At 40.5% G+C, this 14,626-nt stretch overlaps 1 protein-coding gene across 2 annotated transcripts in view; it reads right to left on the bottom strand.

Moving 5' to 3' along the window:
• AK8 (adenylate kinase 8) overlaps window positions 1–14,626 on the bottom strand; it is a 61,315-nt gene that overhangs the window by 17,603 nt on the left and 29,086 nt on the right. For both annotated transcript variants that reach the window (XM_088525309.1, XM_088525308.1), the window contains one exon: window positions 6,380–6,521. In XM_088525309.1, coding sequence (XP_088381435.1) covers window positions 6,380–6,521 — 142 coding nt within the window. The remainder of the gene's footprint in view (window positions 1–6,379; window positions 6,522–14,626) is intronic.

The raw sequence follows: 14,626 nt of genomic DNA on the forward strand, positions 1-14,626 counted from the left end.
ATAAATCCTTCTCATCTGCAGGAGCACAAGCCCGTCCTTTAAGCATGGAAGGGCACAGGAACTCTTGTGGAGCAGATCATGTCAGGGAATCCTGAATCATGACTCTTTCTGAAATGTTAGCTAACTCCAAATTTAGCTAGCTTTTTCACAAACCAGAGCGCCAAGTATTCAAACAGAAAGCTTCCTGCAAATTTGACATAATTCAAAGTTCTTTGGCTCCTCAAGATTCAAATAGCACCAGTGTCACCCACCCGAAGTTACCTTGATCAGACCACTGCTGCTCTGCAGGCACCCAACTGTGGGAGCCAAAAGGGGAGCTGGGAACACTGGCACTGCCTTGAAGGTGTGGATACTTCATGACATTTTGTGAGGCACAGAAAGCATTGATAATAAGCTCAGGGCTTTCACAGTCTGACTGTACCTGCTCCCGTGCAAAGACAGCACAGAGATTTGGGTGGTTTGCTCCATCTTGTTATAACTTGCTACCATTGCCAAAGAGATGAGAAGTAGCCCAGACTCTTCTGCTTTTGCTGAGTTTTCCTTCTCTTTCCAGTCAGGTGTTGAGTTCGGAAAGGTAACCCTCGTACAGGTGACATCTTTAGAGGAAAAACAGTTTAACCATACAGGAAATCAGGAGAGGAAATCTTCAGGTTTCTGAATCTCTCTTTATCTGTGAGAGGTAGTTGCTGTGGAAAAATATCCCTCCTTTCAGCAGCAAAAGGAATGATCGTGCATGTGGTTTTGTGTCTTTAAAAAAAAGTCTTGACTTAGAAAGAGCATTTCTTCTTTCCTCTTCCTGGAGTCTTAGGAAGCTTGCTGAAATCAGAGATCTCCTTAATTTCTGTAGCCAGAATTTCACCAAACAACCTCCAGCCATCAAAAGGCACTTGCATGAGGTGACGTCTAAAAATAATACCTGCCTCCCACAACTGAAGCCAAATATACCACCTACTCTTGCTGAGCCACAGCAAGAAACAAGAAATGATTCTTGTGACAGCAAACACAGCATCCTATAGAAAATCTGTAGAATGATTTTAATATGGTGCTTGATGTTTTGCTACTGTTGACTCAAGATGCATATTAATGGCTTTCCCCAGGCTAGAAAAGCTAGAAGTCAGGTAGAACGTGCAGTAAAGGCTGCAAAAGTGACATTAGAATATTTTTATTGTAGTGATCCGATTTGGTATCTACTGGATTCCTTAACAGCCACAGCTTCTATTAGGATCAGTGTTGTTTTATGAGAGAAGACACAGGACAATCTAGCAAAGAAGAGAGGGAGGAGAGAGAGTAAAAATTGGCCACCAAACCTCAGAAATCTGCGCAAGAAGCTACTTCTACTAGATTTGGGTAGGAAAAAGGCTCTCAGATTGCATGTGGAAAATCAGTTGTCACTGTAAAGCAACCCATGGGTACAGTCAGCATAGCTGACAAATACCACTGCTGGGGAGGGGGAAGTGAGTGAGAATTCGTCACCTAAAACACATCTTCTAAAATATGTTTCTATTTTGCAAGGACATGATTGGCCTCAAGAAAGAGCTGTCCTGCCCCCTTTGGCTGCCCATCACTTGCTCCTTAGACTGTGCACATTTGGCTGCCGGGCCTTCAGCACGAGGAGGAGGAGGAAGAGGGCAGCTGGGGTGGGAGTAGAGACCTGCAAAGTGATAATAAATGGAAACCAATTATCGTTAGTGAAAACAACCATCAGCAAACAGGCTAAGGGGCCTGAGAAGAGGAAACAGCTTTCTAATCAGAGGAGAAAAAGTGAAACGGAACCAACCTGCCTATTATTTTACTCCTTTCCCTATTGATGGAGGGGAAAATAAGAGATTATTATAACCTTACTTCTTTGTCACTCATCAGATTTTCTATGCCATGAATTAAAACATATCTATTATAAATGTACAGTATCCATCATTTAGATTAGACCAAAGTTTTAAAAACATCCTATAAGGTTTTCCATGTCAGAATAATTCAATCACTGTTTTATTTCATTGATGCAACTATTTTGGGACTTAGTTTGTTCCTTGATAGGGTTGTAATTAAGTCATTTACAGTATTTTTCAAATACGTAGCTGTGACAGATAGCGGCACGGAAAAGAAGAAAAGAATCTGAAGGCAGACAATCTTTAACAAAAAAAAAAAGTGGAAAAAAGTGCATCTGAGGAATACATATTCAGTGATAAGTATTCCAGTCCATGTCTGGTAAACTCTCAGATAATGGCAGCATGGTAGGGTCACTGGGGTTCTATTAGCTCAATTAATGAGGAGTAAGATAAGGCTAACACCGAGCTCTTCAAATGGCTAAAGAAGAGAGCTGGTAGTAATGGAGTTATTAACCTTCACCAGCCATTGAATTTTGCTGCTGATTCAAACTCCATTTCCTAGTTCAGGCCTCCATTAATAGGCTGTTTATTATCCCTAATCCACATTGGGATCAGCTGCAGAAATATGAAAGCCCCATGTAAAGACCAAATAGTTAAAAAAATAAATCTTTGTTTCCATTCTGTTTTTTAACTTTTGTTCTCCACATATTCACAGATTCTGTCTTAGAAATTAGAAACTACATTACCCTAAACTCCTTGATTATGGGTTCCTAGTAGTGTGATGAAAAACAAGTTTTAAAAATATCACATTAAAAGGGGATACAAGCATATCCTTTTGAAGGCAACAGATGTTTGTGCTATTTGTTTGCTGTACTGGGAAAGAAGGCAGGATTGGATGAACTGGTGCAATGGGAACAACGGGAAGGAGTTGTTTTATCAGACTGAGGAGAACTTCTACACAGATTTGGTCACCATTTCAACTTTAGCGATTTTGAGTTAAGGGGCCCAAAGGCTTCTTCTTGCCAAGTTTATATACACTAAATTGAGATGCATGACACTTTTTCAGCATATTTTCAACGAAAAAAGGCACTCTAAAAATAGTTACTATATTCTACATACACACAAAGCATTCTTCCGAAATCTATCACAGTAATATCTACTAGAATATCAGCAATTATAAGGAAAACTGAATGCATTGTGGTTATCCCATCTCAGAAAAAAAGCAGTTAGAATAACCAGAAAAGGCAGAGAACAGGGGGAAGGGATGATCGGAAGAGTGAAATGACCTCCGGGTAAGGAAAGGAAAAACAGACCAAGGCTCTGATGAGATGAACGGTTCTGATACGAGACGACTGCGTGGAAACATATGAAAGGTCTATAAAATCAGGAGTATTAGGAGAGGTTCATCATGGAACATTTATAACTATTTTTCGTACTGGAAAAATTAAAGAACCTCAGAGAAATCCCTGGGCAGGAGGTTTAAAACAAACACTCTGAAGTATGTTCCTGTGAGACCCAGTCAAAAAGATAAACTCCTTTCCAGATGATTTGGTGAAGGCCCAAAATATAATGTGTTGAAAAGCGGATTATGAAGTCAATGAAAATGGGCTAGTAGACTCAGTGGCCCAGATGACCCTCTGGCTCAGGAAATCCTGAAACTGCTGATTGCCAGAAACTGGCCTGGGACCAGCAGACAGCTGGTCACGAACCGGCTGAAGTTAATTACAGGAGAGATATATAACAGATGACAGCATTGCTGGTGAATCTTATTTTAACTGTGAGTTTGGAAGAGAGCAGTTGTTCTGCCTTAATCAATTTGCACTGTTAAGAAAACCCAACCTTGAGATTTTTGCCTTTTTTTTTAAAGACATGTCTTGAAGTACAATTTGTCCCAGCTTTAATTTAAACATATATAAGGATGGAAAAGGGTATAAGCAGGATTTTACAAGCAACCAATAGTTTTATCTATATTAGAAATGTCTGGGGCTAGATATTTACTCTTATTGCTCAAGTATTCACAACTAAAAAAAGCAAAAAATAGCTATTTATACCTGTTTGTATGAGGAATTGAATTCAGTCTGTAGCAGCAGTAGTCCTGAGCTTCAGATGTCAACCTGTAATTGCATTTTGACTCCCAATTTCTTTAGACACTAAGTAGTTAATGGTGCTTTTTTTGCTAGAGAGCTGAGAGACCACTAATACATTCAGCTTCTTATTTGCCCTAAAGGTGCCACAGTTCAATAGGATCAGGATCCTGTCCGCTTAAGCCCTAACTGCTTCGCAGGCAGGAACACAGAACACCCGAATTCTCGGAGCGCAGGGAGGGAAGTGCTCCAGGAAGATGGGTTTTGTCTGACACCAGCCAAGTTTTCCTGCACTGTTCTGCAAGTGTTTGTTCTACTGCAAATTCCAATTTAAGGAAACCTTGCAGCTTAGATTTTCAGTGGGAATGAATTATTTTCCTTTTTGCACCAGGGCAGTTCTTTGGATGCAGTGGCTGATGCTGTATGAGTTTTTTTATTATTACATTTTAACAAACTTTATAGCCCATTTTGTTTGTTTTCAAATAACTTTATTTTCCTTCTTTCCGATCATCAATTACTCGGTTTGTTTTTTCTTTCCATAAGATGGAGGAGCCAGGAGACTGATCCTGCTCAATGCTGTATAATTTAGTATTATGTATACCAGCTTTATGAGGTGGGAGTCAGATAAAACATAGTATTTGAACACTAACCATTTATTAGCTCTAAGGAATAGATTTATGACTTGACAACCAGACAATAACTCCAGGTTCTGATCAGCCAAAGAGGCCTACTTTGAGTTCAAAACACAGAGTAACATACTCTTTCACAAATAATTTTGTTTACTGATGTGACTAGATTTTAATAATAAACTTGATATATATGTAAATTTATTTTAATCTAATTTCATCAACAGAGCCCTCCTAAAATTGAGACTTTGTAGATTGTTCTGTGTCTGATTTATAGATTTCTGCATCCTATTCCCAGATTGATTTCAAGGCTATAATTCTATCAGGGTTTTCTCCTGATGTCAGAAACACTACCTCTGCAGATAGTGTTTTATAACTAGCATCACAATTGAAACTGAATTACTGCCCTGCTGTCCTATGCTGCAATATGTCCTGTTGTTTATAATCACCCTCTCTACCTCATATACCTACTACTTTAGTTGCAAGGAAAATATCAGCTCCAAAATCAATCAGGTAGCATGATGTCCTATTTTTGTCCCTCACTTCAACCCCTATATGAAATAGTAAGGGCCAAATTCTTAATGCAAATGTGAATGTGCAGAACCCTTTAAATGTGCTCAGGGAAGCTGAGCAAATGGATGAGTGCAAATTTTTTTAAAACAGGATTTTATAACCAGCTGTTCCTCCTTGCTTGCTAAGGTCTCAGTTCTGTAAAGGAACATGCTGCAGACAAATGAGTATTCACACTGATTGCGTGCATTCACGTATGTGTTTAGGGACCCAGGACCTACTTTAAAAATGCATACGAAGAATAGTCCAAAGGAAGTGATATTTAAATGAATCTAGCATAAGATCCAGAATCTTTCTCCCTTTTCATGCAATGGATTTCTGTTTAAGATGTATTTTGTATTATTTTTAAAAAATAAAACCACTTCTGTGTTCACATCCTTCCTTCCCAAGCCTTGATGACTGCAAGTTCCCCTGCTCCTTTTATCTCTCCCCAGCACAGTCTGGCCCTCTCAGTCCTTTCCACATGGGGGATGTGGGATGGGAAGAAGGTTGAAGGCAGCCACAAGGAAGACACAGGAAGAGCAACTTTGCCAGTTTAAACATATATGTGGTTATTACACCTTTCCCAGTACTGGTTCTTAGGTAAAGACAAGCCTCTAGAAAGCATAAAGGTTACAGGTTCCCAATGTGTCCCTTTGGAGCAGCTGCTGTGTCAGCCAACAGCATGGACTGAACCAGGAGCTGCTGGGGAGGAAGGGAAAAAGCCTCTCCGCTCTGACGAGCCAAAATAGCATTTCAAACCCCCAGCACTCCTGGACCAGCTGAGAAAAATAATCCCATTTATTTACCTGGCAGCCACAACAGTTCTCTTCTGATGCTCATTTCTCTTATATTACATTTCTGAACACTTCACTATAGCTCAAATAAAATATAATTCGTATGCTGTTTTTAATTATTTCACAAAACCCAAAAGTCTCATAATGAGCTCCTCGCAATACTAATAAATTCCATGATGCTATGCCAATCCTGAACTAAGAAGATGCAGATCCCCTCCTGTAGTAAATAAAACACACCTTCTGATATAATCCAACCTTTAATCCACTTCTTATAGTTTGCCTTTAGAGGCAGCTCAAACAAATAACCAGAAAAACAAACCTTTAATCTTTCTCATAGTTTGGCCATCTGGAGGCCAATGTTCTACTTCCTAGTCCTTGGGAATGAGACCCCTTTTCTAGCCTGGGAAGGAACCATCTATACGATGTTAGTAAAGCTTTGTATCTTGCCGCAGTCTCGTTTGTCACATAATTAATGTCATAATTGCTAATGTCTCTCTCACCTGTTTGGAATAATTCCTGCTCTTTGCAGCTGTTCTCCCTGCTCTACGTCTCTTGGGAAACCGCAGAGCACCCAACCATTGGTCACGCAGTCCAGCGTGTTCAGCCGCTTGGCCACGATCTTTACAACAAGGTTGTCTGGGACTGTAAAGGATTAAAAAGACGACACTTATTTTGTTTGCAGGACCTGGAATTAAACAAGAAACACAGTACTCTTTCTGGCCAGCCTGCTACATGGAGGAAAATACAAAGAGATATTTCTCTTTATGTCTGATACACCTTTAGAGATAAGAATTAATGTTGACTTTGTTGACTGCAGTATCATGGAAAGCTCATCAGAAGTCATAGGACTAGAGGAAAGTGGTGGTAAAAACTGATGCCTACGTAATTTCACAATGTACTTTTTCTCTCAGCAACACTAGGCTGATATAACAATGAACTGCATGACACAATCTTATAAAAATGCAAAAATAATGACTGGAGTTGTATAAAAGCAACCCTAAAAAAGAAGGAAAAAAGACTGCATAGCAAACTGTATTTAACTTAGGAGAGGATGTTGGTTCTGCTGCAGCAAGCTAGATGGGATTCCAAATCAGAGATGGGCCTCTCTGATTTGCCCAAACCTTGAAGCTCTTACAACTGAAAATAAATTTTGAAAATTTACTGTAATTACTGCACTGATGACTCCCTAATTTTAGACATAAAAGTTCTATTTCCTTTATTACTATTTATCTTTAGTGAATAAAGTAACAGCAACACGATAGGGTTTAGAATTACCATGCAGTTTTTGCACTTTACTTGATGGAACACCCTGGTAAAGAGGTATCCAGCATGTTTTCACTATAGTTTTCATAAAGTAAAATATTTCAATCAAGATGCTTAACTATATTTTTTTCTTTTCCTCTTTTTTTTCCTCCCCCCAACAGAAGAATTAAATGTTCAGGTTCAACAAGGGTGTCTATTAATTTTTCAAAGGACCCTTGCAGTGCTCTGTGTTTCGTATCAAATAACCACAAAAAAGTCAGCAAAAACAAGCAGCCAAAACAATTTTCAAGCAGCAGTGACAGTCCCTTCTCTTTATTTGTACAGTATGTCTAATACACCGTTGCCTCTACTGGAAACAAGCAATAAAATTCACTACATAAATCCACATCATGCAGCGTTGATGTTTTGATACTCATCCTGCCATTGCATCTGCATACAGAAATACAACAAGAATTCTTTGCAGAGAAGTGTATGCGACAGATTCCTAACAATGCAATTTGCTTTAGGAATAGCTGACAGGTATGTGCCTGTATTTTAGTAGAGTATATTACTGTCAGCACACAGTTAAAGCCTGGGATAGAAGTAGGTTTTAAACAGCTATAATAGAATCCTTAGAATCCTTTTGCTTCCTGAAATTTTACATTTCCTAAAAACTTGTACTTCTATCACAACATTCATTACTTCTCCTTTAAATAAGCACTGAGTTCACAGAATTGCACTCAGGATTCAGTGTACCAGCAAAAAGGGAGGAAAACCACAGGGAATTAATTAGAAAACAGATTAGTGTATTAATTGAGGATATCCACTTCATATTATATAAAAGAAAAAAAAATAAAAGGTTAGGCAGACTACTCTCTCCAGCTGCTAAAATAAAAGGAGAATGGAATATAATACAATCAGTACCAGTTACTTGACAGTGCAAAATGACAGTGCAAAACTAGGTATTCCTTTTAAAATGAGATTCATAAAATTAACTACACAATATTGGAGCAGAAAGTAAAAATGTTATTAGGCAGATGATACCTATCTATCTAAGACCCTGGCTCCTGGCAGGCATACAGGGGAGAGCAGGATGATATCAGTGCTCTTTGCAAGTAAATTCTTCTCTCTACTCTCCAAGTTACAGGAACTGATATAAAACCAAGAAGTTCCAGGGAAAAAAATTAAAAAAAAAGGAAAAACAATATCTAACTTTCTCCTTCCCTAAAATGTATTACATATAACAGTTGATGGAATTTTCCTAGTAATTCTGAATTTCTGTCTGCAGCAAACTTCCAGTCTCAATGCATATCATTTTAACACGATTCCTACTGGAATCATTAACATGGATTTACTAAGAAGCCTAACTGATGTGATTTTAAAAGTATTTTCAGAATGTGTAAACCCAACTTGGCAAGCGAGTTGAATGAGACACACAAACCCTTGACCAGAACCCTATTAAAGTAGGTTGCTGCTGCCAGGAGGCAATTCTCACTCCTGCAAGATGAGCAGGGAATCAGGGCAGAGGCTGAAAACCCCAGGAATGGGGGATGATGTTGGGTACACCCATACGTGGGATGCTCTTGTTGGCCCTCCAGCAGATCTTAGAAGTCTCTCCAGTTTCGGGTCTCAAATTGCTTCCATCCTACACAGGGGAACGAGAAACTCTACAGCCTAGAAGAATACTCAGAAGTGATTTTGATGAGAACCAGGTCCCATCTCTCTCTCTTCACAGCCCATAGGTCTTCTGTGAAGACTGGTATCAAATTCCTACACATTTGTGGCTCTTTCTGAACAAGGCTGAAGCAACCACAAAAGGACAAACACTGAAATGGGATGAAGTAGAAATTAACTAATGGTCCAGCTAATAGAATGCCAGGTATTTCTTGAATAATCCTAGGTAGATGTGGCAACCCTGAAATATTTGTAATTTCAATGACAACCGATGAGAAAATATCAGCAGTGCACTTTAGATTGTACTCTTGTACGCATATACATCACTGAATAATATAGATGCTTACATATTTTCTGTGTCTCCCTGTAAAGCTTGATGGGGAGAAATAAAACATAAACAAGTCAGACAGCAAGCTCTGCTCTGCTCTTGATTAGCAAACATACCTATCACTTCAACACAATAGGGGAACAGAGCTTGTTGGCTGTTCGGTGGCATTACAAAGTACATCAGCTGCCCTTGAACAGGAACAGTCACGCTTAAAACTGCTGCATTAAAGCTGTAAAACATCTTCCACAGACCAGCAGAAAAAAAAAGGAGGGGAAAAAGGAAAAAAGAAATCAGTATTTTTCTTATTTTGCTGATGTACAAAGTAATGAAGCACTGTGCAGTGTGGTATTCCTTTTCAGTCATGTGGAACTGCCTCTTGAATGCAAGGGAAATTAATAACCTGTAATTGGAGTGGCACACAGCCTGGAAGTAACTAGCCATGGGTCTCCCAGCCTCAAGTACATGACCCAGAGGGCTATCTAGCAAAGTAAAATTCAGAGCTTTTCTGACGAGACAGTCAATCTACATGTTTTAAGTAGATTATGAAGCACAAGAGCTTTGAATAATCAATTCCTTTTCAACATAAGCTTGTGTGAGTTTCCAACTCTGTCTCTAGAAGTTGGGCGAACGAGGCTCTAGAGAGATTTTACTCTATCGTTAGAGAAGTCCAAAGATAAGTTTCTTGTAAAAATTACAATTTTGCTAGCAGAGAGAGATATCCTATTAGGTAATGTGGAAGCACATCTCTATTAGGGAGAGAAATGAAGGTAGAGGAGTAAAATTCACCCCACAGAAGCAATTCTGCAGAGCAGCTGAGCTACAGTGGTACCTGATGCTGCGAGACTGTACGTGGCTGTGGACTGAGGTGACGGGGAACCTCAGAGATGGCAGAATTGAGCCACAACTAGCTCCATACAGGAGTGGCATCCATTCATGCATACGTTCTTGCTTGATGTCAACCCCGCAGCCTATATCCCCTTTATCCCACAGACTGTTCGGACTATTTTACATGTCTAGATTATACAGCTGAATTAGTAGATGTGGACCTAAGAAGCGATCTAGTCCTTTCAAGGATAAGATCAAACAGGGAACAGAAGCTCAAAAGTGTAGGTATTCGTGTGCTGTGTGGACACCTAGAGATCTTTGGCCGCCAGGACTACCAGGCAGTGCCTCTAGGAGGTCCACTTAAAAAATAATTTTACTTCCCAGAGCTTCAAAGTTTTTCACAACTAAGAGGTTCTTCTCATGAATCTCACAGGAATGCAAGCCATTAGCTCTTACCCAACCCACAGATTTGCAGGGCTAATAGAGGACAGTAACAGGCAATCAACTGACAAAATCATACCGAGTGCTCAAGACAAAGGCAACAGCACGTTAAAGGCAGAATCTGAACAGCAAAAACACTGAGATTACAAGGCACTACTCTCCAATGCTCCAATGCAGTCACTGCTCCAAGCTATACAATTATCATATTTAAATTGATTCCTCCTCCATATATCTCCCTTTAAAACAGACTTTTTAAGGGTATTGACTCACTCCTCCAAACCCATAAATCCTTGATTCTAAGTACAGCACTAATGTGCTGGCAGACATAAAATCTGTCAGCTTTGTGCTGCAAAAAGTTTAAGGTCCTTTTGACAACATTGTCCATTTACTCTTTATCTTTCTCTTGGAGTTTTTTTTTTTTTTTTTTTTTTTTTTTTTAAGTTAGGCATGAAGATTTTCGCTGCTAATTCAGATGCCTGAGGCTTGATCCCAGTACTTGACAGTTAACATCTTGCCCTAAGTATAAGCTACTGCCAAGGGCTACTTCGTCCTGTCAACTCTAAATTTAGCCAAGTGTGAGATTTGGATATCTCATTGCACTATAAGCTCCGGATTATTCACAACGGGTCACTTCAGCTGAGGCTTTTGGATAAAGACTGATTCCTTGTTCACCTTATGGCCCTCAGAGATCGCCTCAATTTGCTTCTCATGTGTGAGAGGGAGCTAAAAGTGATGGTTTGTGATAGCGTTTGACCAATAGCTCGGTTTAATCCTGCCGAAAGAGCAGATTTGTGACAAGCGGATTCTTATTTCCAGAGCCGGTTTTGTCCGTAGCAAACAGAATTCCACGGACCTCCCACGCAAAGAAACGGGGAGAAAAAGAGCAGGTTTGGCCCAGGCGCCGCCGGGGGCCTCAGGCGGGCGCGGGGCGCCGCGCGCGTTGCTTGTTCTCTAGCGCCACCTGCCGGGCGCGCCGGGCGCCGCAGCCGCCTCCGCGCCCGCCCCGCGGACCCTGCGCGGGAGCCGCCGCTGATGCCCGCGGGGTCGCGGAACAGGCACGGGCTGCGCCGTTTGCTGCTTCCCGAGGGCAGGCGGCGAAGAAAGAGGCAAAAATGACCGTATTGATGTGGCGCTGGCCAAGCACCGTGCCGCTTATTTAGTAATTTCACCCAATTAAGTATTTATGCAGAATTGCTCCTACGGTCTCCACTTGCACACTTTTTTTTTGCATAAACACTGCTGTTGAACGACATATTTTAAAACAATTACTCTTAACACAATAAAATAAATATCAATAAAATATTTAATTTCTACATTTTTAGCTAATTTTTTGTCTTGTAATTATTAGAGGGCTTTTTTTTTTTTTTGAGGTTTGTTGTCATTTAAAATAGAAATTATCCATATGAAAGAGGAAGTCACAACATTTGTATATCATTGTGTGATCTCCAAATCATCAAATACACAAGATTAATGAGGACGCTCAGAAACGCACGTTAGAGCGGAAGCAGTGCATCGTGCCTTCCCTCACCACCAAGCTGGAGTTTCAGAAATCTTTGTCTTGAGCACCTTGAGGGACCTGTTTAGCTTCCAGCCTCCCTGCACTGCTTTACCTGTCAGTGGCAACTTCAGATCTAGGAATAGAAATTGAGTCCAAACTGGGAAACCCAACACAGAGACATAAAAAAGCCTTTTCCCCCCTCCTTAAAATACCTTCTGCGATGTTTTCGGTGTCTCTGTGCATTTGTGCAATGACAGGGGCTATCAGAGCCCCGCAGGATGATCTGGGAGGTGACACTGGTGGCAGGCTCTGCACCCCTGGGCTCGTGGCCCCGCTCGCATCCCACCTGCGAGCTGGCTCCAAGGAGCCCCCTGCCTCACTTTGCCCACCTGCTAGACAAGGTTTACCCTGAATTTCCCCACACGGATATTTGTAACGTGCACGTTCCTAAGATGAGGAAGAAAATGGAGATTTGTGCTATTTGTTTTTACTCCTTTTGCTTCTGCAGCACTAATGCAGCGACACACAAAACAGCAGCTCAATTCTAACTCAGCTAATCCATCACTGCCAGACTTAGCAACAAAGGTTCTTGTTTCCTCCTTATTTTTAAACTGGTTTAGCTCCGCTGAAGAGTACAGGGCTTGTGGCAGGACACAATATTCCCTGTAATTTTTTTTTTCTTACAATAATAATATTCAAAAAGAATAGATTTAGTCTGCTACCAGGGGAAAAAAACCCTTTGCTTTCTAAACCGAACACTGGTTTAGAACCAAACACTGGGATAGAAAGGAGGATGATAAAGGGTTTGTTGTGCCTTGCTAGTGCTGCCTGGCACCAGCGTGAGCTCCAGCTCTGTAAGGGGGTCCCAGCTGCCCCCCCACCACATGGAAGGGGCATCCAGCCCTGTAAACTGAACAAATTAGCAAGGGGCAATCAATGCGGTACCAGCCAGGCTCGTTTTGTGCTCACGTAGAGAGCAGTGAATGAATGCAATGTTTCAAAAACGTAAAGCATGCACAAGAGTAATTACATGCTCTGCTTGTCTTTTTTTTTTTTTTTTAAAGTCTATTTCATACAGGGGGCTGATCCTGTATCAATGGCATCAGTGACTTTGAATTGAAACTCCAAAGACCTTAAAAAGGGAGGCTGCAAATAGGCAACGTGTTTTCATTTCCTGCTGTCTTATAAAACCTCACGTGATTTCTCCACTCTAAACTGCAAAAAGAAAAGCAAATATGTTCCAAATCAGCAAGCTCATGAGCTTGGGATTTATTCAGCTAGGCTGCAAAAAGAGCAGCAAAAAGAAATAAACCCACCTCTAAGCTTTTTCCCCCCCCTCGCCAAGAACGACTGTCAACAATAAGGAACCCCCCCAAAATAAGAGATGAACACTTTGCATGTATACTACACTTTGCTGCTGAGGAGTTCCAGGATTGCCAAGGCTGAGGACCCAAACTTGGCGTGAGCGCCCGCGGGCGCTGCGGACCTTGGTGCTGCGGAACACGATCCCGGGCACCTCGTGTCCTGTCCTAGTGCCGCCCCGTGCAAACCCACTGCTCCAGCAGCCCTGGGAGGCAGGATACCTACATGCTGGAGCATCAGGAATGAGGAATACTGACAAAAACAACAGGAGACAGGTAAAATCTGTATACCCATATCCACTAACTGACTGATGGCCACAAAACTCCAGAAAACAACCTCACTAGAATCTTTCTAATAAAATCATATACGCTCCATACTTCTGGACTGCCTTCCAGCATTTTTATCTTAAATAGGATGACCTTTAAAAAAAATCTTCGTAAACTGATTCTCTCCAGTGTTACTTCAGACCTGCATGCCTGGTAACTAAATTTGCCAATTTTGGTTCCTGCATATGGTGCACCTTAAAGAGAATATACTCCTCAACATTCAAATTAAAAAAAGGGAGCCTTTGGCTTAATATATTGTAGCAATTCAATGCACAGAGACACACAAGTAAAATTCAGGAAAGATGATGACAACTTACTGCCTTCATGTAAAACTTTATACTCTCCGGTCCTGTATTTTTATTGAAGTATGGACACCTTAAAAATAATAAATAATTAAATAAGTATATTTAAATTTTATTTTGTTCTCTTGACCACCAATTTTCTCCTGGTAGGAAAAAAGACTGCTACCTATTTTCCATAAAAAACCTTTGTAGCAGTCCCAGTGGAAAAGTCAAAAGTTTGACTTGAAAAACAGAGCTACTTCAAAAGCATTGTCAAACAGAGGTGAAGGTTTCTTAAAAATGCATAAATTAAAGAATAGTGTATTCATAAATATCCCTGTAACTTTACACAGTATATTTGTGATGTGGGTTCACATATAGAGGTGAACAGACAGCGTCGTTAGAAAACTAACAAATAAAATAGAAAATCAATTTGTTTATTAGTTACAGTTTGGACTCCGTGTATGTGTGCATGCGTGTGGAAAAAATGAAAGAAAAATGGAGAGTTTTTTTCAATAATAAAAAGGGAGTTGCACTGCAGGGCCCCTAAAGCTTGTGAAAAATTAAACTCGACGGATTCAAACTGTCCTATTTCCACTTCAAAAGAGAAGAGGCACTGAGCTCTTCCCAACTTATCTTCAAACGCCCAGCACCCTAGAAAGTTTCTTTAAAAAAATAAAGTCTCTAGTTCCCCCAAGCACTGTACCCGTTACTGTAGCTGCTGTCTCTCCCTCTTCTAATTATACCCATGTGAGTCTATTAATCAACTT

This window comes from Tinamus guttatus, unplaced genomic scaffold (assembly GCF_059628265.1).
Source record: "Tinamus guttatus ecotype Peru unplaced genomic scaffold, ASM5962826v1 Tinamus_guttatus_pri_ptg000226l, whole genome shotgun sequence".
In the NCBI taxonomy this organism is placed as follows: domain Eukaryota; kingdom Metazoa; phylum Chordata; class Aves; order Tinamiformes; family Tinamidae; genus Tinamus; species Tinamus guttatus.